The sequence below is a fragment of the Zosterops lateralis genome, assembly GCF_965231275.1.
Source record: "Zosterops lateralis genome assembly, chromosome: 13".
Classification (NCBI taxonomy): Eukaryota; Metazoa; Chordata; class Aves; order Passeriformes; family Zosteropidae; genus Zosterops; species Zosterops lateralis.
Window position 1 is genome coordinate 10,838,170 of NC_139773.1, and position 21,375 is coordinate 10,859,544.

The following is a 21,375-nucleotide window of genomic DNA, read 5'->3' on the forward strand; positions in this document are numbered from 1 at the left end:
TTTAAAGCTGGATAAAGGGTGCAGAGGCTCGGCTGCCTCCCCCTGGCTGGTACCTCCTGCCAAATGGCAACACAGAGCCCTTTGCTGATTTACTGATATTGCATTCCTAGGAAGTTGAACATAGCATAAACTAAGTGGTTGTTAAGTGAGTTGCAATTTCTCCAGCAAATCTTACAGCTTTCGTGTGTTTAACAGCAGCAATTCTACTCAGGAGAGGCTGGCTGAGGATCAGCACCACTGGACAGTGATTTCTCCTGCTTAAGTGTTTCTTTTGTAACCATATCTGAAGCTCATCTGGGTGTGATCTCATATGTCCAATAGAGCTCTACATCCCAGGCTGAAAAATGTCTTTGAAAACCCACTCAGGAACTGCTGAACCCACATGTTTTCTGAAACCCGTTTCATTTGCTGGACAGCCAGCAGGTCTGCTCTGTGAAAATGTGCTGCTGCAATTTCTGCTTGGTGTAGAAGATTACTCCTCTATCAAGTAATCCTGACTGCCTGGTTCAATACCAAAATTTATTGGATCCTACTCAATGGAGTAGCTGCTGGATCACCAATTCTGGATGTCAGAAGCATTGCCAAGGTAAACACCAAAAGCACTGGCATTAGCCTAGAGAGAGAAAAGGGTGAGAGAGCAGTTTTCAAATACATAAGAGGCTGCTGCAAAGAGGAGGGAAGTAATTTGTTCTGCGTGTTCACAGGGAGGTTAAGGGGCTTAAATTACAGCTGAAATGACTCAGGGTAATGGTAGGAAAATCTTTCTAACAAACAGTGGGAGCAGAGAGGTGCAGGCACAGGTTGCCTGGAAAGGTGGTGGAGTTTCTGTCACTGGAAATCTTTATAAGCAGGTCAGATAAACACCCTGGGGTGCTACTGGTATTGCTGGCTGTTGTGGCAGGGGGAGATTTGCAGCCCATACCCAGCTGAGCTCAGTGTCCTGCTGCCTTGAGGCTCAGTTTGCTCTGCAGGGGAAGCCACAACCTGTTTTCTGAGACATGCCCAAATGTAAGAGCCCTTAAAAAAAAACCTTTCTGAGCTGCCCTCAGATTTTCCTTCTGTCTCTCTATGACCATGACCACACTGGGCTGTGGAGAGGAGGATGGGTACAAAATAGCACCAGTGCCACAAGTTGGTGGGGCACCCAAGAAAACCACCTGCAAGTACCAAAAGGAGAGAGACCTTAATCTGGATTTGAGCTCAGGCTCCAGCAAATGCCTTCTCACCTCAATATGTTTGGTGCAGCTGCTGGTGCCATGCACTGTCAGCAAAGTGCAAGGGCTGATGGACAGAATAGGAGAAACTGGACTGATGGGTTGGATCTGTGATAAACAGCTTTTCCAGACCAGTTTAATATTAACCTGCAAAAATGCTGGGACACCTTTTTGATGTTAAATACCCTTCTCAAACTACCTCACTCTGGGCTAGTAAATTAATCCCTTGCTGGGAATAGTCTGCCCTAATTGTCCATCTGCAGAAATAGATTTTTTTAAACTGAAAAAAATACAGCTGCCTGGCTTTAAAGAGTTAATAATTTGCTGGAAATCCCAGTCATGAGGTAAAGAGGTCAATTTCTATAAATCAGTATCACTGTGGCGTGTGATCTTTCTAACTATGATGAGGGCAGTCCAGACAGCAGCTGCCAGAATTTTTACAGAGGTTTAAAGCTAATGTATTCAAAGACTACTTGGTCTGACTGAAAGAACTTCACTTTGAAACACCAGTGCTTTGATCACAGCGAGAGAAGAGCGGTGGCAGCACTGCCAGAGCACGGAGCAGGATGGCCGTAGCAGGTGGTGTCAGTGCAGCCTGGGATTTGTCAGCATTCCTGTGGACATGCTGCTTTTTAGGGTATATGGAGCTTCTCCATAGTGAACCCCCCAGCTCAGTGCACAGGGCTGGCCCACCTTGGTTTTTCTCTGCAGAATGGTACTGAATCAAACAAATCAAGTCTGAGTGTGAACACTTTGAAGTGACCCAGACTTATAAGACTTATAAGCAAGTCACATTGTGCACCTGTGGGACTGTGGGGACAATGGAATAGGTCTGAATAGAAGGGCTTAAAGTGGTGAAGGTTTTCAGGGTAGCACCCATGATCCATCCTTCAATCACTTCCGTCTTTTCTCCCTTAAAATAAAAAGAGGCACCTGTACACCAGCAGAAAAAGGGACAAAGAGGATGAGTGTGAAGACATTCATTAGAACTAACCAAAAGCTGAAATGCTTCTCTTTTCAGTCTTCTTCTATGAAGCAGTTGGAAGATAAGAGTGTGCACCCTTTGGAGAAAATGAGACTTAAGGCTATGCATGCTCTCACTCAAAAAACATGGATTTAATTCCAAAAGCTATATTTGCATCCAAGAGCACATCTGCGCACTACATGCAATAACAACGTGATATTGGAAGGAAAGAGGGACACATCATTTCAACAAAACCCATGGTGGTGATAAAAGGTGAATGGTATTGAAAGCATTTTTTAATAAATGCCACAGCAAACCTTGGCAGCAAAACCTGCTCAGAACAATATGTGAATGTGTCCCTGGAGGAAACACTCAAAACTGCTCCAGAACATGGCATTTTTTTCCTGGCAAAAAGGTATGTGATTTTCATTCTCAGCATGTCACGCTAAGCTGAGAGCAAGAAGCAACACAATTAAATCTGCTCAGGTAACAGGGACATTAACAGCTCAGTTACTTGTGAAAATGCTTTGTAAAACAAGCCATCTTTAGCAAGCCTTTGCTCTTGCAGTAGCAGCGAGCCACAAACTGCTTAGAAAACATATTTAGCAAAACTATGTTTGTTCATTTTCCACTATATCCCCCTCCTGCCCCAAATCACATCAAAGTGCTGAGGGTGGGGGACAGCATCCCCCAGGGCAGGTGCCTGCAGCTGATCATGTTGGTGTGGCTCTGGCTTGGGGCCAGCCCTGAGCAGAAAGGGGACACAAGCAGCCCTGACCCACAGCAGCATCCAGCACCCAAAGGGTGAGCAGTCTGGGGAAAGGCTGGCCAGGCTGCAGCTTGGGAGAGAAATTCCATGTCCTCCTGGGACACTGGGGTTCCCCCCACTTGAGCATCAATCATTCTCAGTGTCACAGAGACATTCGCAGCTCCCTTCTATCCCAAGGCAATAGCCTAAACATCATCCTACGGGTGTCTTTACAGAGCGTTGGCAAAGGCACTTCTCTGAGCCTCTGCTCCAGCCCCGGTTCCCATCCCCTTCTCACCCAGAAGAAGTGGAAAGGAAAGGCTGCCAGCTCCGACACCGGCAGCGTGGTATCCGTGTGTCTGGGCTCCATGGCAGTGGGCACGGCAGACACTGGGGGTGAGGAAATGAGTCTGTCCCACTCCTGGAGACATGTTTGAATCACTTATTCATCAGCAAGTGAGTCACTGCCCTTCCCACAGTCTCTTCCTGCGAAGCAGAGGTGACAGCGGGATAGGATCCAGTGCCCACGCTTCCCCAGCCTCCGTGGGGAGCCTGTGCCATCCGCTCCTCCCGAGCCCGGCTGGGATGGAGTCCCGAGAAGTGTGCGGGCACAAGGGGTGAGGAGCCTGCAGTGCATCCTGTCTGCTCTGCCAAAAGCAGCTCTTTGCCTGTGTGAGCAAGTGTCTGCTGCAGAGAAAAGGGCTGCTCTTCCCCTTCTGGTTTTAAAGCATCATTCCTCTCTATCTCTCATCTCTGTCCTAAAGCCGTTCCCCACCCACTGAAATGACTGTGCTGGTGACCATGGGACCTCCACAGCATTAGGGAGTGATTAGTGAATCACTGCAATTTCTCAGGTTTCAGAGCCAGGGATTATCTTTATAAATGCACCCAACACTGCTATAGATGAAGAGGATTGGAAAGGTCTCTGTTCTTCAGGGAACTCCAGCATCCTGTTTTGCAACATTAATCTTCAGGCTAATGAACAGTACAAACCTGCATCCAGAGAAAAATTAAAGCCACGGCTAATGGTAGCAGCGAAGTAAGTGGCAAAAGACTAAATGTAAATAGCTTTGAAAGCTGATACGTTTCAGTGTGACATGATGATGCAGAAAGGTTGCCAGTGCTGCTATTATTTATAATTCCCCAAATGTCTGAATTCCCTCCAGCCAGCGTGCATTAAGCGCAATCCAGGGCATATGCAACAAATCATATTCAGTGATGAAAAGTCAGGAGAAAAGAAAGAGCTCAATCTCTCTTGATTACAGAAGCCACAGATTTCTTTTTCATAGACTGCCAGTACTAATGGATGGAGAGGAGATAGAAGGAAAACAAAAATACTCAAATCAACGTGCTTCATGTGCCAATAGATGTATCTGCTCCTAAACTTGATTAATTAAATGCAAACTGTTGTCAAGAAATGTTCAGGGGCTTAAAGCCCTCATTCCATCTGCAGCATCAGCCATGGATATGGAAGAATGGTCCTGGAAAGCTGTATGGGATTTGGCTTTGGGGTCCTGGATACACCCACTGGTACATACAAACACAGAAGAGTAGATATTTATTAAGAAATCCATTTTGTGGTGGAGAATAAAGCAGGACTGATTCAGTAGTATGTGTCTTGCTGCTGTGCCTGTACGACTGGAATAACAGCCTCAAAACCAGAAGCTGGGCCTCATGTTGGCTCACAAAAATCTCTGATTTTCAACATACAGTTTTCCATCTAAAGATTATCTCACTGCAGACAGTGCTTCTGAGAAGATCTAACATTTCTGAAGTTATTGAAATATGTTCAGGAAAATTTTGAGACCCAAAGGGAATTTCATAGCATGAAGAGCTGTGTTTGAAAAATTCAGAGGCAGAGGTCAGAGTTAAGCACCTCTCAGCTGCAGTGATCTGTTACATGTTCCTAGCAATGCATTATTCCAAGAGGATCGGAATGTTTGCCTTGCAAAGGTTAGCTATGCTTTTAAAATTCACCAGGTCTCAGATCTCCACAGCCTGAGCAGCTCCATGGCAGTGCTGCCCTGAGGTTGTTAATGACAAAGTGGAGAGTTGTGTGGCAGGCTCTGGCACAGACCTCTCAGAGCTGCCTCACGAGCTTTTGGATGGCCATTTTTAGCCTTGCTCGCTGAAACCAAACCTGGCACTGCACCTGGCAGGGCTTTTTTTTTTTTTTTTTTTTTTTCTGTTTTTGAAGGATGGTTGGACTCTGCTCCAGTGGGTCTGGTGGCTGAAGCAGGGCTGTAGCACCACTGCAGGTCAGGCTGAGCTCCTGTCATCACCTGTCTTTGCTTTTTCAGCTGCTACTGACACCTTTTTATATCTAACATTAACATTTTAGTTGTTCTCAGGAGAACAGCCCATTATGTATTAGTCTCCCTGATGCTGCTCTTCTGCTCTGGTTGGCAATGCTGATTATGTAAAGGATATTTAATGTTGTAAATAATTAAAAATTTTTACAAGATTTTGGCTCCTTTTTAGGAGTAAAAAAGAAATAAAAGAAAATATATGCAGTGAATTTTAAAAAGTACTCAATTCTTCTAGGAAGTGGGGAGACAGTTAATAATATATAATTAACATATCTTCCTTTCTTCCCTTGTTGGTGCAGACATGCCTTTAGATTAAAAGCATGGGAAATTAAAAGTGTGTTGGACTGAATAATGTTGAATTTTATATAAGTTCAATCTAGTCCCCAGCTACACATGTTATGTAGAGAGCAAGCCTGTTCCTACTCAGGGATCTCATCCTGTACTACCTTTATACAGGCCTCCTCCATGGTGCCAGGCTGGGGGTTCTCCAAATAAAAGGAAATTAAGGCCTATCTTTTCCTATATTGTTGAAGGAATCCAAAGTGTCCAAAAGGAGTACATATTAAAGGGTAGTTCATCCACTTAGAGTCAAACATTGGATTTAAAGTTCACCTCATGCTTCCATCAGACATTCCAAAGTAACACATCACAGCTCAGCAGCCTGCAGTCAGGTAAAACACATTTTAATGGGTGACTGTGTAAGGACACAGTCCAATGAGGAAGCTCTCAAGTTTTCTGACAGGAATTCAGTCAAATATGAAAATTAAGGATTCACAGAGAGCAGCAGCAGATATCTCTGCTGGCAGCATCACTCACCCCAGCTCCCAGACCAGGCTGTTTCTTTTGCACTTGCACTATGAACAGCTGGCAAGGAGCAGCCCTTCACACAAACCAGAGACTTTCTGATGCTCAAAATGTACCCTGGGCTTAATGAGGCAAATAGGATACAGAAGTGCCAGGTGTGGCTGTAGCAAACAGGTACCTCTGTGCCCAGCAGAGGCACTGCCCTGTGCTCACATGGATGAGAGGGATGCCCACTGTGGGACCAGCAGCTTGCTAGGAACAGAATGAGGCTTGCTTCTGGTAATTGTAGGTGATGGGTGGTGCTCACAAATACCTCTGTTGTACTAACATTCATAATTATGTAAATCCAAATAGATAAATGGGGGTGTTTTTTGCTAAGAATTAGAGACTGTTACCTGCATTTTACTGTCATACACATAAGCTGGTTTTGTAGCTACTGGTTTGTAGTCCCTGGTTATTCAGAGACTGCAAGAATTTGCTGTACCGCTTGTCAGAACTATTGATGGCTCCTGGTAGAAAAAGCTCTGACTAAAGGTCAGGGGCAGATGAGTTTCTTGCTCACCCCAAAGCTGACATTTGCAGCCTTGTAGCCCAGAGTAACAAAGGCACAATGAGCCACGGCCACTTAACCATCCTCAAATCCTCTGGTTTCCTTTGGAGAAGCCTGGCCTGGTGCAGAGACAGAGACCCTGCTCCTGTATGACGAACAAAACAGTGCTGAGAGCATCATTAGGTGCTGTCTGTAGATGGATTTCAGTGCTATTCCCCTGCAGGGATCACAGTGCTGTGGGCACGGTGTCACAGGGCTGCAGCAGTGACCTCAGAGAGCAGCATCATCTCAGAGGCTCCCTTTAACTGTTCTGTGCTGATGCAGGAGATGGGTGTCAAAACATCCCTGGTTTCAACACAGAGGCTTCACGCTGAGTCCTGGGTCGTTTCTCCAGAGACAATACCAGCTTCAGCTGCCACCTGGGGCGGTTCCATCAGTTACAGGAATCACAAGAGGATTTTCAGTCCTGAGCACACCCCAAACAGGGAAACAAAAAGCTGCTTCCTGACAATAGGCCTCTCTCAGCACACAATAAATCCAAAATTTCATCTCCAAATATTTATAAATTCTACTTTTACAGTCATGTAAGTACCACTAATCCTTCGCCCCTTCTGACTGGGCTAATGGAACAAAGTGAAGCAAGGAAAACATTTCAAAGCTGCACCTCTTGAGAAAAGAGTTCTTGAGATTTCCATACATATAGACTAGAATTACATTCTTCTGATCAAAGGACAGCATTCCATTGAGTTCAGACTTGCAGCCTCAAAGATATTAATTTTCTGAAGTCAATGAAGACAGTGAGACAAGAGATTTTACTTAAACTATATATTTTTACATAAAACAACTTTATGTTACAATAAAATCAGATAAAAATCACAAAGTTATATAATAAATTCATAAAGAAAAAATCAAGTTTTCATTTTATAGATATAAAACCCAGCATTTACTGCTACTAGGAGTCTAAATATTAACATTGACTGTCTATGGTCAATTTGAAAAAAAGAAAAAAAAAGAGGATAGTACTTTTTTACAGCAGACAAAATGAGGTAAGAGATGTTTTTACAATGATCCAACTGCAGTAAACACTTCAGTTTTCATTAAAACATATACTAAATATAATAAAACCAAATAAAAATATACATTTAGAGCACTGCAGTGTTTTCCCACAGTTGTATATCAACAAATTGTCATTCACTAAACTTTACTTGAAACAGTAAAAACAGGGTGTATGTTTATCCTTAATACTAAAATCTCATAATAATCTAAATATTTTGGTATAGCAGACCACACTAGTACACTCTCAGAACTTTCAACTACAAGGGATATATTCATGTTAAAAACGATGTGCTTTGTTTGTCATTCATGATGAGCTTTATAGAATATTATGTTCATGATCACTATTAGGCAATTAAATGAATACATCTAAATGCTGCAAAATACTCTTTTATTGAGCATAGCTTCCTCATCACATACCCAGGTTAATCAAAATCCTGCAAACTTAGAAGCTTAGTTCACAAATCTTACATATCGGTCTTTTTAGCTAGTATATGGCTAAAAAAATTATTGCTGACCAGTGTTAAAAAAACCAAACAAACCCAACCCAAATCAAAATACAATAGCAGACAGATTTTTCTCAAGTGCCTTTCTTGTATGTACCATTATTATTATTAGGTAACTAAATTAACTAACTTTCAAAATGTGCATATAAAATTTTTGGAGGTATAGGCACCTTCATCTGAAGACTGTATGTTCAGGCTACCTGCTTAAAAATAAAAAAAAAAGAAAGAAAAGAAAAGAAAAAAAAAAAAAAAAAAAAAAAAAAAAAAAAAAAGAAGAAGAGCTAACACAAAACACAGTAGAAAATCAAAGGCTGGACATCCAAAATCCCCCAGGGATGCAAGCAAAGCCCTCCTGGCCAGGACCAGCTCTGCCCACAGGAGAGCTCTCCTTTGGGAAGTACCTTCATCCCATTTATCATTCACCTCCTGACCCTATTTCATTGCAGGTACCTTATCATTTACTGTAGAGAATGGTATTTAAGATGTGCAAACTTCATGTCAGGTTTACATTCCAACAGTGACTCTAAAGCCCTGCCAAGCTCCCAGGGGTGTGGGACTGCAGGCTCAGCATCCCTGGCCAGGCTGTGTGGGCCAGCTGGGGCTCTCTGCCTGCAGGTGTGTCTGGGTTCACCTTGCGGCTGTGTATTGCTTTGCCTGACACACAGGGGCTTGTTGAACACGGCCCATGGAAAGAAAAATTACCTTAGGGGAGCTTTCTGTCTTACCATTGCTAAATCGTGCCCACAAGCAGACCCTGCCAGCCCAGCCTGGGACTCCTTGCTGCCCCTCAGCCTCCCCAAAGCTGGACCTGCCCTTCTGCAAGGTCCTTGCTACTGCTGAGGTCCTTTTCCTATTTCTGACTGGAAATGTCTGCCCATAACCAGAGCCATGGCTGCAATGCTGAGCTCTGTGTGTGTGGTTTGGCCCTTCCATCCCTCACACCACCACCTGTGTGATATGCTGAGGACTTTTTGATATTTCCAGGCCTGACAAGCCTGGAACTGCCCGGACAAAGGCAGGTGAACTGGTGGATTGGTGTGGCCATCCAGACCTTTGGAACATTCACAGCCCATGGGCAGAGCACATCTTTCACTGAAATCTCTGCTGAAACTATAGCAAAAAAAAAAATTAATTGCTGCTGCTGCCTCCCTTTACACCTCTTCCATTCAGACTTAGCATTGGGTACACATTAAGCTGAGTGAGGCGTTTTACCCTGACAGGGGTTTTATCTTTGTTAATCCATAGGCTCAGGAAGACAGCACTGTGTTCCTACAAGCCGTTGATGCTTTGAAGAGTTTTCCCAAGATAACTCTTTGGAAGAGCCTAAGGAAGAGCATGGTCTCATAGCTGAGAAACTCCCACCACTGCAAGGTGGTGACAGTAACAGGGAAGTTTCCTTCTGTCACTTATGATGCAGCCAAAGGTGGCAAGAATATTAATAAGGAAAAGAAACGAACACTTGGGAAAAAAAAATAAACAGCATAGAGAAGAGAGCAGAAGTTTATGGACAATCTGTGTCCTGCTGCCAGTGGGATGTGTGTTCCCTGTGTCCAACAAGCCACTGAGCAATCACTGGACAGGGCAGGTGTGCCCCTGCCTTAGCACCACAAGTGCTTTGGCTGGTACCCTTGTAAGGCAGTGGCAGGGACAGCAGGCAGAACAGCAGAAACCCTTCCTGCTCACCTTAACTTACCAAGCAGCTTTAAAAACTTGTTCTCTCTAAATTGCTCACATAAAAACCAAATCAGGTGTTTGTCCAGAAAAAAAAAAAAGATACTGTCTAAATAACATTTGTTTTCTGGCCACAGGTGCACCCAGTGTAAAAGTGCTTTTAGAAAGTGCATCTTTTGAATGCTCGGATACAGAAAATGACAGGTGGTGTTGAATTTCTTAAAGAAAAGACAGTTTTTCTTCCAGTGAGCTCACTTAGTAAAGGAGACACCAATTAGGTGTAGACAGAACACTGCAAAGTACTGCATTTGCTGAAAATGCACTTCCAGGCCAAACAGAACTATTTGTGAAGTTGAGTCAAAATTGTCAAAGAAAGGTTCAGCCAAATAATAAAAACTCCAAAGGATTAACCTTCTTTATTCTGAGCTGTGCAACAAAGTTCCATTTTTTCATTTTGAAATAATTTATTCCTAACATGAGACTAATGTATTTTTTCAAAATGTGACATAATATATCTAATGGAACATTCTTTCCCCTTGAAAATAATCCTATCCATTTTATTGTCACTTTTGCTTTTATGCAATACAAGGTATACCTGTTTATTTCTCATTTTGTCAAAACCCCTCAAACCCTAGGATTATTCAGCAGCTCTAACATCACCTCAAAGAAGCATCTCACCCAGAGAGGTCAGTAAGACACACTCTGTGCTGGTGTCACAGGAGGCCAGCACAGGCGTTTCTTGCTGAAGCTCCCAGGGTGCTGATGCCACGAGGGCCAGGCAGGCAGGACAGGAGGTGTGGCAGGACCCGTGGGGTGCAGCTGACAGAAACCCACATGGGAATGCCAAGCACCATGTCCTTTGTTTAAGGAAAGACCATGTCAGTGAGGTAGGAGAGATCCTGCCATAAAAACCACTTAGAGGAAGAAACCTGTTTCTGTTCCAGAAAGGGATCTCACAGTTACCCAAGGTGAGGTACAGCCCCTTATGAACTTGTGCTCAGGCTGGGTGGAAGTGGAGCACTGACCAAGGCATTGCTGACATGCACAGGGAAACCAGGATTAGCCCAGCATTTTCTAACAAATAAAACAAAACTCTGCAGATCCTCTCTTGGACAGGGATGAGGATTTCTTGGCCCTGGCAGTATTAAGGGCTATCCCTAAGCAGGTGTCTGCCAGCTGAACTCAGGGCAGCCACAGGGAGAGGTGAAATTCAACTGTGCACAAAAGGAGGGTCAGTGCATCCATAGGATGGTGTGTCCATTTTCGTGGGGGAAGGCTGTCTGCCCTGGTGCTCTCATCAGGGCAGAGGAGGCATTTCAGTGCTGGGATGAGTCTCAGAGGAGCAGGGTGGGGCTCTCAGTTTGGCACCCAGGTTAGTGCTGGGCCACCAGAGAGCACTAAGGAGTAAGCAATGTGTGACACCATCAGTCCCCTGGGGTGGGGACAGGGACAGAACAGGCTGGAGAGGGCAGCTGCACTTGGTGCCCTAACACTCCTGAGAGCCTGCACTGCCATGCTTTTTTCCTCTTGATGAGGAAAATTCCAGTGAAAGAGATGGAGTTTTGGGGAGTTTAAGTGTTATATGTAGAAGCTCTCAACTTACTGCTGTTGGGAAGGAAAAAGAAAGAAGGCAATTATAACAAGCCCTTGGAGGCTTGAAGGACAGAGTTTCCCACAGCATAAAGCTGTGCACAGGGATCCCTAACAACTCAACATCAGAGCAACAGCAGATATGTGATACATACATCTGGGGCAAGAAAGAAGAGACAGAGCAGGGATTTCCTTAGGGACACTCCATTGTTCCCCTGGTGGGCACTAAGCACCCAGAAATAACTGTCTGTGTCACAGCTATGCACTGGCTTAATATGCCACCATCAAACTCCATCTGTTTAATCGATGCAATCCCATGGAAACACTTCTCTTGCAATTTAAGAGTAGCTTAATACATTCCTAATGAACTGGATCTGAGACAGACTTGACTGAAGTGGAAAACAAAGATGTGGACTAAGCCAAATAATGTAATTTTTTCACATAGTCTTTTGCATCCTTTTACTCAGCATCATGTTAAAAACACAATTTATGTTAAAACAAGGAGAGAAGCTTCAAGATTACTCAGCAGGAAAAGGAAGACAGGGCAGGGTCCTTGGTGCAAAAGCAATGAACCACTGTGAGGAATAGGGCCCTGACTGCCAGTGTTGCTTGCAGCTCCTAATTGTGTTATCCTGTGGCTCTCAGCTGATACAGAGACAAAAAAGCAGCATGGGAGGAGAAGCAGGATGAGCTGCCTGCTAAATTGTGGTATATATCTGACTTTCTATCAAATAAAAAGACTAAAAATGGAGACTACTTGTGCACAACCACACAGTTTCTGACGTCATTTTCAATTTTGAGAAGTCTGATCCAACCCCACATTATGCAACTGTTGAATCTTCCATGCTGGCAAAGTCTAATTTTCACACGCCTACATGCTATGTACCTGATTTTTATTTTTATTTTTAAATATCAACAGCCTAAATCAATTTTTTAAAAGAGACTTAAAATGGTCATAGTGGTTATGAAAGGTCCTAGCTTTACACCCATTGTTTCAAAGGAGTAAAAAAATACTGGAAGTCCATTCTAAAAAACAGGCAATGAATATAATGCAACAGTAACAGATGAAATGAAAATTCAAGGGACAATTGCAGACAGATCCTATCTCCACCATGGGATTATATATTCATCTGCAAAAAAGTATTCAATGCATGTTTCATCTACAGCCCACCTTCCTTTTTAAGGTCACTTTAATAATCAAGATGTGCCAAAAAAAGAAAAAAGCCCTGAAATTTCAAGAAGAGCATGGCCATTTTATATCAGTCACTGCTGGGAAGCACTAACACAGTGCTTAACCAAGCTGGTGTCTGAAGCAAGCAAATAACAATGTCACGTACACAAAAGTACTTTCCTGAATTAATTAAGATCCCATGTAAACGTTCTCAAAATAAGTTATGGAGAAAGAAGAGAAAGAAGCTGAAGAAAGTTCTAGGGGAAAGAGCAAAGCTTGGGCTGGATTCTCCTCTCTGGCCCTTTTTACATCCCTGTCTGTGATGAACTGAACTTTGTTTTCACTGAAGGCCAGGGTATGACTTTGCATTTCTCAAAACACTCTTAGAGCTGCTGAATAATCAGTTCAAGAATAAAAGAGCATTTCTGCCTCTCAGGTTGAGGTGGGTGTTTTTTGTACGATCTAACTTGGTGACTAATTCCTACCCTACTGCCAAAGAGTGCAGAAATCATAGGAAAGGACTTTGATTTCATGTGGCCATTGTCCTGCCAGTCTCCTGGGCAGAAATTTGCTTCTGAGCAACACCTTCCAGTAACCTCATGATGCTTTTCAGATCTATGTCTCCTTCCTCACTGCTGCAGAAGCCAATCAACAACATTTAAGTTGCACACAGAGGGGCATGAGTCCTGTACAAACCAGCAACATATCACTTTTAAAAATAAATATCTGGTCCCCAGACTCAGGTGGGCATTTTTCAGAGATGCACATAATGATGGAACTATATGGGTTTAAAACTGAAGGCCAGAGAGAGGTGATGCTGCTAAAGCAAGAGAAGCTGTCCTCACTAACTGGTAAGAGACATGATTTCAAGAGCTGAAACTCATTTCTGCCTTGTTGACTTTGTGCTGTATGGGTCCAGGCAAGCACATGAAACCTCTGTCAGAGGTTATCTGAAATCCACTGCAATTTTTTGGGTGAATCAGGCCTGATTGACATGGTCCCTAAAGATACTAGTATCTGTGAGAAGTAATTCTCCTGACTGCAGCTCATCACAGCCACATAATACAAACTGCAGGGGCTCCAGCTAATCTCTCTGCTCCACCACAGAATAAAGTCAATTCTGCTAAGAGTGCTGATAGTCCAGACAAGAAAGACTTCTTTTCTGTTTCTATGGTTGCAACAGCCCTTAAGAAAGATATAAATTTCCCTGCAACAACTAACTGCATATTCATTTTAAGGTAGATCTAGTTCCAGATTCCTGAGACAGAACCCTCTACCTGTTCCCAACCCCACAAAGCCAGAGCAGCAATATAGAAAGTTTCTAATCTCAACAGAATTCAGTGAGCAGCACAATTGGTTTGGTAAATAAACAAACAAACAAAAAAGAAACCCACCAAAAGAAACCCACAGCAAATTTTCAGCCTCTATGTACAAAACCAATGCAAATAAGTGAAACATTCTAGTTATATTTTGTAAAACACATGTTTGGGATCAACAAAACATCAAACATCCAGATCCTAGATTACAAAAAAGATCTATTGCCATCTAATTGTCAACCCCAAGTTTAGACAGTCCTTGTCGGAAATCATGTAATTCATCTATCTTCCCGTCTAGTACATCTAAAAAATTCTTTAATTCAGTTTTAAGGTTGGTCTGCCTATGTTTGTTCTCTTCAACTTCTGTCCTTAGCGTTCTGACTTTCTCTTCAAGATCTTTGTTCTTTTTCTCAGCAGCCTTAAAGACAAAAGAGACAATAAGATGAATCACAGAGAAGGATGAGCAGCATTTCATAGATTAAAGCAACAAATGGCAGCTGGGCTGTGAGAGTTTGCTTGAACTTCAGTAAACTGATTAACACAAGCACCTCTGAGAGCAACTGACATGAGCATGTCTGATTAAAAGCCCACACAGGAAAGGACACAGATTAAGTGGAAAAGATGCTTTGCATCAGACTTTGTCATTTGGTTGATATCTTCAAATTCAGCTGGATTTAAATCGTTCACTGTGCATACATTTCTGTCATTGCTACAGTTGCAGAATTAAGACACCATGCCATCAATTACATAGAGAATTACCAACGGTGGTTTAACCTGGAAAAACAAACTTTTGAAAATACTGCTTGAGGAACCAAGTTGCTTTATTCAACACTTTGGGATTTATTGGTATTTTTTTAAAGTTCTACTTTGCATGATGGCTTATTTATTGATTGGATTTTACTTCATCCATGAGACTGCTCATTTTTGTTCTCTTTTCATGTGTTAATTTATTGCATTTCCACAACACTCAACTCAAGAAGGCAATGCCCCAAATCCAGCTGCTGGCTGGGGCAGGGCTCCCAAACACCTGCCATGGGCACCTGCCATGGAGACTGCTCTAGAGGGATGACACAGCACACAGACACATCCTCAGGTGAGCTTTTACCCCTGCTGGTGAGCAGCTATGCTCATCTGCTTCTTCCCCCAGAGCCTGCCCTGGAGCCACTGCAGCAATGAGCCCCGGGTCTTACTGGGGAGTTGCTCGACACACATGACAGTGGTGCAGCTCCAGGAGCCCAGAGCAGCAGGAACCTGGGATACAGGAGAGCCTGGAATTGCAGGAGGTGGGTGCTACATCATCCCAGGCAAATAAATTTCTGCAATGGAGCTGTTTAACCACTCCTGTGCTGGGAATGGCACTGTGTATTTTGCAGGTAATTAGCATTTTTTGTCTTGACAAATTGGAGCCCTTTTGCCTTGAAACACTGAAGTCTGAACATAGAAATTCATACAGCTATGAGGGAAAAAAAAAAAAAAGGGAAAAGGTACCAACTGTTTTGAAATTAATTTCACTGCTAAATTGTACCTGTAATTGTTCAGATACAGATTCACATTCTGACATTAGCTCTGGTATAATTTCACCCTGCTTTCGGAGCTCTTCCAGTTCCTTTGAAAACATAAAAGAAAAAATATTAGTGCAAGCTTCAATTTAAAATGTAATGAAAATTTGAAAAGATGAAATGGCTTTGCATATTTTATTGTATTCCGCACAGTATTTGGATGGAAAATAATCAAAATAACCTGCCTGCATTCTAAAATTGCTAATTTTCTTCAAGAATATGTTTTTTCACTGAATTTTTTACTTTGCATTTCTAAAACAGTCAATGTAATCCAATCTTTTGCATGAATTCCATGAATTATATTAATAAAATCTTAACCTAAATCATATAACTATGGAAAAGATGTATTAAATACCAGAGAAATCTGAATGGCTGTAATGCTACAAGCAATTTATAGATGGTAGCAAAGAGCAAATGAGACAATTTCAATGATGTATGACAGCAAAAAAAAAAAAAGGCCAGTGGCTTTACCAGCTGCACATATAGAGACATCATTACAGAACACCAGGTGTCATGGGCTTTCCCCAGTGGTACAGCTCTGAGAACCACCACCTACTCCCTCCTGCAAAATCTGTATTTGCTTTTGGCCTCACTACCCAAACTGAGCTGAGTTGATGAAGGGAGTTAATGGAAAGAGCAACAGTAGGAATCCATGTCTCTGCTGGAAATTAAGACAACTTGACTCGAAAAAAGGTGCAAGACCCTCCTTCAGAAACTGCCCACATAGGTGATGATCTCCAGAGAATGCAGGGGGATACCCCTGGACTACCTGGGCTTGTGCAAAGCATTTGACACTGTTCCACACAAGAGCCTTGAAAATCAGAGAGACATGGATTTGGAGGAGGAACCACTTAGTGGACAAGCATCTCCTACATGAGGAGGGTATCAGCAGCTTCTCTTACATGGCAATGCCATGAGCAGACCTCATGTGGGTTTGGATTCCAGACCATGAAAGTTTACTTATGGGCAGCTTAGAGCTAATCGAGAATATGCTAATGTAAGCATGAGTTTTTAAAACAAGTTAGTATATTTTCAGTGTAAATGGAAGACAGGCTTGTAAAATTCACAAGTCAGTCAATTTTCTGGTTCATTTGGTACAGTAAAAACGTGAATCTTGAGGAGAATTCCAGGACAGAATAAGGGTTGCTATATATGCTATTGCCACAGAAAGGTTGGGAAGACAGCATTACATTTTCCTTTGAAATATAGGGCTGAAAACCACTATATTTATGACAGTGCATCAAAATCCATTTCCCTAAACTATTTCCTTGCACTACCACTAAACCCCTTGACAGCAGTGCTTTTAAGAGCACCAGCAGAGATGCTGTAATAGCACGTGGCAAACTTTACTGCACTGCTTTTCCTCTTCAGCCAGCACAGAGCATTTGGTCACTGTGACAGCAGGAAAAAAAAAGAGCTTCCCATTATTTCCCCCACTGTTTTGGGGTTCCAAACCATCATTCTACTTAGAAAAATGAAGACCCTGTAATGTCAAGAATGACAAACTGGGGTACTCTAGATGAATCTGAATTTCTCACTCTTAGCATTAGTCCTGAGATCAGAGTGTGGCCATAAACCAGCAAAGCTGGAAATTATGAGCCATCCAGAAAAAGAAATGGGACTTGTTACACAAATGACAAATTATTTTGTAAATGATGTCTTTTTATCAGCGATTCTGATGTCTATGGGAATCTTTGACATGGGGAGAGTCAAATGAATCTGTTCTCAGCACACATCTGTCTGGCACTGGGCACCACATTTCACCACTGGCTCTTCTACAAGGACAAGGGTTGTGTACATAAAAGCATCATTTTCTAACCCCTGCCAAACTACAGTGGGCAGCCACAGCACATAACACATCATGAAACTTGGATGGAGAAACACTACCAAACAAGGGACTGCACATGGGAAACCTAGAAACAGGCAACACTCCAAGACATCAGCCTGCTTCTGGTGGTAGCTGAGCCACTCCATAAATCCACACCCAAGGAGACAAGCAGACAGTCACACTCAAACATGAAAATGCCATTTCTGTGTTCAGGGCACTCACCAGCTCTTTGTCCTGAAGTTCTGTTTCCAGTTCCTGGAGACGCCTACTCAACTGTGCATTTCTTTCCTTCTCTTTATTTATTTCATTGCACTGTTCCTCCAGTTCTTCAATCTTTAAGAAATGTCAGACATTAGGTGAAATTTTTCAAAATTCTGAAAATCTGGGGCAGAACACAGCAGATTAAATGGACATGGGATCTGTTTCCTAAATCATAGCATTTGATTCACTGCAACCAAATTATCACACCTTTCCTTCAAAAGAGTCAATTTACACATCCACTAGGAAACCCTGGGTCTGTATTTATTCTCTCTTACAGCCTCTCTTAGAAAGTACTCAGGAATGCACAACACACTGAGCTGCTAAAATAAGTGGGACTGGGGATAAAATCTGCACTTCACTCCTATGAAGCTAACACAAGGCTACAAGGAGTGGGTTTTCTTAACACAAGGAGAATAAATCTCTTGGGAGTTGCTTATTATTCTAGCTGGTGTATGAGGGACACAACATCAAAACTTTGGAGGGAGAAGCAGTTCAGAGCAACATCTGCTGCTTTGTTCTCTCACTCAGGGATGTGCTTTGCTCTCTCCAAACCTCCTGCTGCCAGCTCTGGACTCAGCTCCCAGGAGATGCACTTCCCACAGGCCAATGGACCAGCTCATTAAAGTATCTACTTTAATTCTCAGCTTCGTGTTGCTCTGGGATTATAACTTCCCTCATTTGAAGGTAGAGCGATATGCAAAAACTTCTGACCCAATTAATAAAGGAGAAGGAACTTCCCAGGGCACTGCAGTGGTGCAGTGTGAGCACTGAGCAAAGAACCTGCTTTGGGGAAAACCTCAGAAAACCTCCCTGTATAGAGAAAGGCAGCACATTATACAGGCAGCATTGCTGCACAGGCTGGCTGGTCACCAGCATGGTGACTTTGAAGAGGCGGCAAAGTGGTGTTTTAATAATCTCTTTTTCTCCAGTACAGCTACTGTGATGTGGCATGTGTTGATGAGAACAACTCTTCCCTGCAATAGTACAGAAAGGGAAATAACTACCCTGCCAATTATGATATTTTCCATAACACACTGTTCCAGTCTCTCACTTCTCCCCTATGCACAAAAGACTGGATATAGGAACCCAAATCATGTAACAACTAATATTAATTTGTTAATGTAACATCAGTTAATACAGCTGTGGTTTGATCTCTGTGTTACCACTGTGCACCCATAAAACACAAGTGAATAAACAGTGAGTATTAGTCTCAGACAAAAAGGTTGTTCCACAAGGATTTTCAGTGCCAACAAACAACCCAAACCACCTCCAACACTGAAATATCACAAACAGCCTACTGACACACAAAAAGACATGAAATTCCTTACCTCTTCAAAAGCAAACACTAAACAAAAATATATCCTCACCAGACTGATACAATCTGATCTCTACTTCAAATGTCCCAGTGATCCATCTAAGCAGCAGGAAAAGGATACAGCTTTTCCAAAAACATTAAGGATGAACAGGGTGAAAATATTCCTGCAAAAGCAGTGCTCATGGAAAGCAGGATCTCCTGTGCCCAGGATCCCTGTGCCCACAGGGGCTGTTGCAGAGAGCACAGTATTATCTGAGAGATGGTACCAACAACTACTTTAAACCCAGACCTCACAGAGTTAAACTTCTGAGTTGTTCTTTGCTGTAGTCACTGCTAACCCTCCATCTTACACAACTGAGAAATGTGCTCAGTAATGAAGGGGAAAAGGCTTTGGATGATGCCTGTTGGCAGGTTTCTGGATGAAATGTGCCAAGGTGTTAATGCTGGAGGACCCGGCTCACAGCCCACAGTGCTGAGGAAATAACTCACATCCTCATTCCCCTGCACACTGCTGGGATTTGCTTTTAATACTGAGTGGTTCCCAGGCTGGGGTCCTGTGGGTAACCAGGCCACAACCTTGCCTTCTGCTTATCCATATCTGGCAGTATTTAAGTGAGCTTTGAAGGGGATATGCAATAGCAGCCCCACTTTCTGGTTTCTCACCCCAGCCAGCAAGCCCTGCTGACAGACACAAAATCTCCCAAATCCCAAAGTAGGGAACTTCACATGATGCCCTAGCTCCTCTGCTCCCTCTCTGCCTGCTGTGTGCAGAGGGAGCAGCTGCCTGAACTCCCCATCCACCTCCCTTTCAAAGACCAACTCCATCTCCTGAGAAACACAGCGAGAAAGCCGCAGAGATCCGAAACAAAGCAACGGTGGGAGCAGCTGCCTGGAGGGGAGGCTCCCTTGTGGGTCTGTTCTGCTACCTTTCCCCTCAGCTGGTCGTTCTCCTCCTTGCAGGCTGAGAACTGCTTCTTCCAGTGCTCGATGCTGGCTGCAGACTCCTGCAGGGCCGTGGACAGCCGCGCGTTGCTCTCCCGCAGCGACTGCAGCTCCGTCTCCCACTTCTTCACGTTGGATGAACTGAGAACAACAGGACACCAGTGAGGTCGTTTCACCTTGCACTCCTGTGTGTTGTTCTTTACCTGTCTGCAAACACCCCCCACCGCGGCATGTTCAGCACCAATTCGTTGCAATAAGAGGAAGAGCACTCAGATGTGTGTAATTGCCTTTTGCCATTACATGCCTACAGAGAACAAAAGCCTTAATTTGACTGTCTCTGGCAAAACAAAGGGATCTACCAACTCCAGCAGCAGTGGCCTGTGTCTGGAATAAAAGCCCTGCTGTCAGAGCAGGCAGTAGGGTCCAGCTGCCCATTTGCACACAGGGGTCTCACCCTGGCAGGGTCCCTGTCACTCATGGTCTCCCACCTCCTGAGCTGTGTGGCTGCAGCACCTGGGGCTGGGCACCTGGCACCCCTGCAACACAGCCACTCTGCACATCTGCAGATGGCACAGCAAATCCTAATGGAAGATTTTCAGGGGGTTGACATGATCTATATTTGAATTTATTTTAATGCTGACTCTTAAACTATAAAAGTGTTACATAATGCTGCAGAATTAAACTACTCATTCCCCAAAGCTTTGAGCTGCAGCACAGAGCACAAGATTAGAGGGTGAACAGGAAAAGGGCTTTGAAACTCCCTGTGTGCTACTTGCTGCCTGCCTGTGGAGGTGTCTTCAGCAAGAGGAATGAACTAACATTAGTGTTTGAAACAGGTTCAGCTACTGAAATGTCAATAAGGAGAGATGCTGTACTTCAAACATAATATATGCAACCTTGGAATTGCTCACTGGATAACACTGCTTACAGTGAAGTTTTGTTTTTTAAATACCTTTTTAAAGAGTAGCTTGGTCTTGTTAGATTTGCTTTCCATTCACAGATACACATTCACATGCAAGAGGCAGACAAGGCAAGATCCCAATAGAGAACTATTCTATTTTAATGTTGTAACTTTGCATATTGCAATGCCTGTACTTTCACTACAGCTGCAAATTACTCTTCTCAGCATTTTAAAATTATTTATCAAAGCAAATAGCAAAAAATGTGATTTCAAGGGCCTCTGTCCACAATTTAGACATATCCCCTAAGACTTCCAAGCACTCTGATGAAATTATACTTTTCACTTCAACTTTTTATGGTTGAGTTCATTCCCTTTCATAATTTTAAATATCCATATCTATTTTCATCAAAGTAAGTGTAGCAATCTCAAAGAGCAAAAAAGATTGCTTCACATGTTATCAGCAGCAATTGCTCCCCTATGGCTTTAATGTTATTTCTGTAGTTCCACAACTTCATGAAAGAAGATGGTTATAATAGTTGGCATCAGCAAAATTAAAAGAAATCTTATTTCTTCACAAACTACATCAGGAATAAACGAAATGGGAAATATTTCTCAACTGGATACCAGAAGGTACTTGCTAAAATATGTTCATTCATCCATTCTGCGGCACCAT

At 43.1% G+C, this 21,375-nt stretch overlaps 2 protein-coding genes across 5 annotated transcripts in view; one reads left to right on the forward strand and one right to left on the reverse strand.

Annotated features, from left to right (window-relative positions):
* RAMAC (RNA guanine-7 methyltransferase activating subunit) overlaps positions 1-21,375 on the forward strand; it is a gene marked incomplete at its 5' end in the record, with an annotated part of 125,048 nt that overhangs the window by 35,975 nt on the left and 67,698 nt on the right. The window lies entirely within an intron of this gene.
* Positions 12,286-21,375, reverse strand: part of HOMER2 (homer scaffold protein 2) — a gene marked incomplete at its 5' end in the record, with an annotated part of 55,498 nt that continues 46,408 nt past the window's right edge. For all 4 annotated transcript variants that reach the window (XM_083870958.1, XM_083870960.1, XM_083870961.1 and 1 more), the window contains 4 exons: positions 12,286-14,314; positions 15,422-15,502; positions 17,506-17,616; positions 19,786-19,942. In XM_083870958.1, coding sequence (XP_083727084.1) covers positions 14,126-14,314; positions 15,422-15,502; positions 17,506-17,616; positions 19,786-19,942 — 538 coding nt within the window. In that variant the 3' untranslated portion in view covers positions 12,286-14,125. The remainder of the gene's footprint in view (positions 14,315-15,421; positions 15,503-17,505; positions 17,617-19,785; positions 19,943-21,375) is intronic.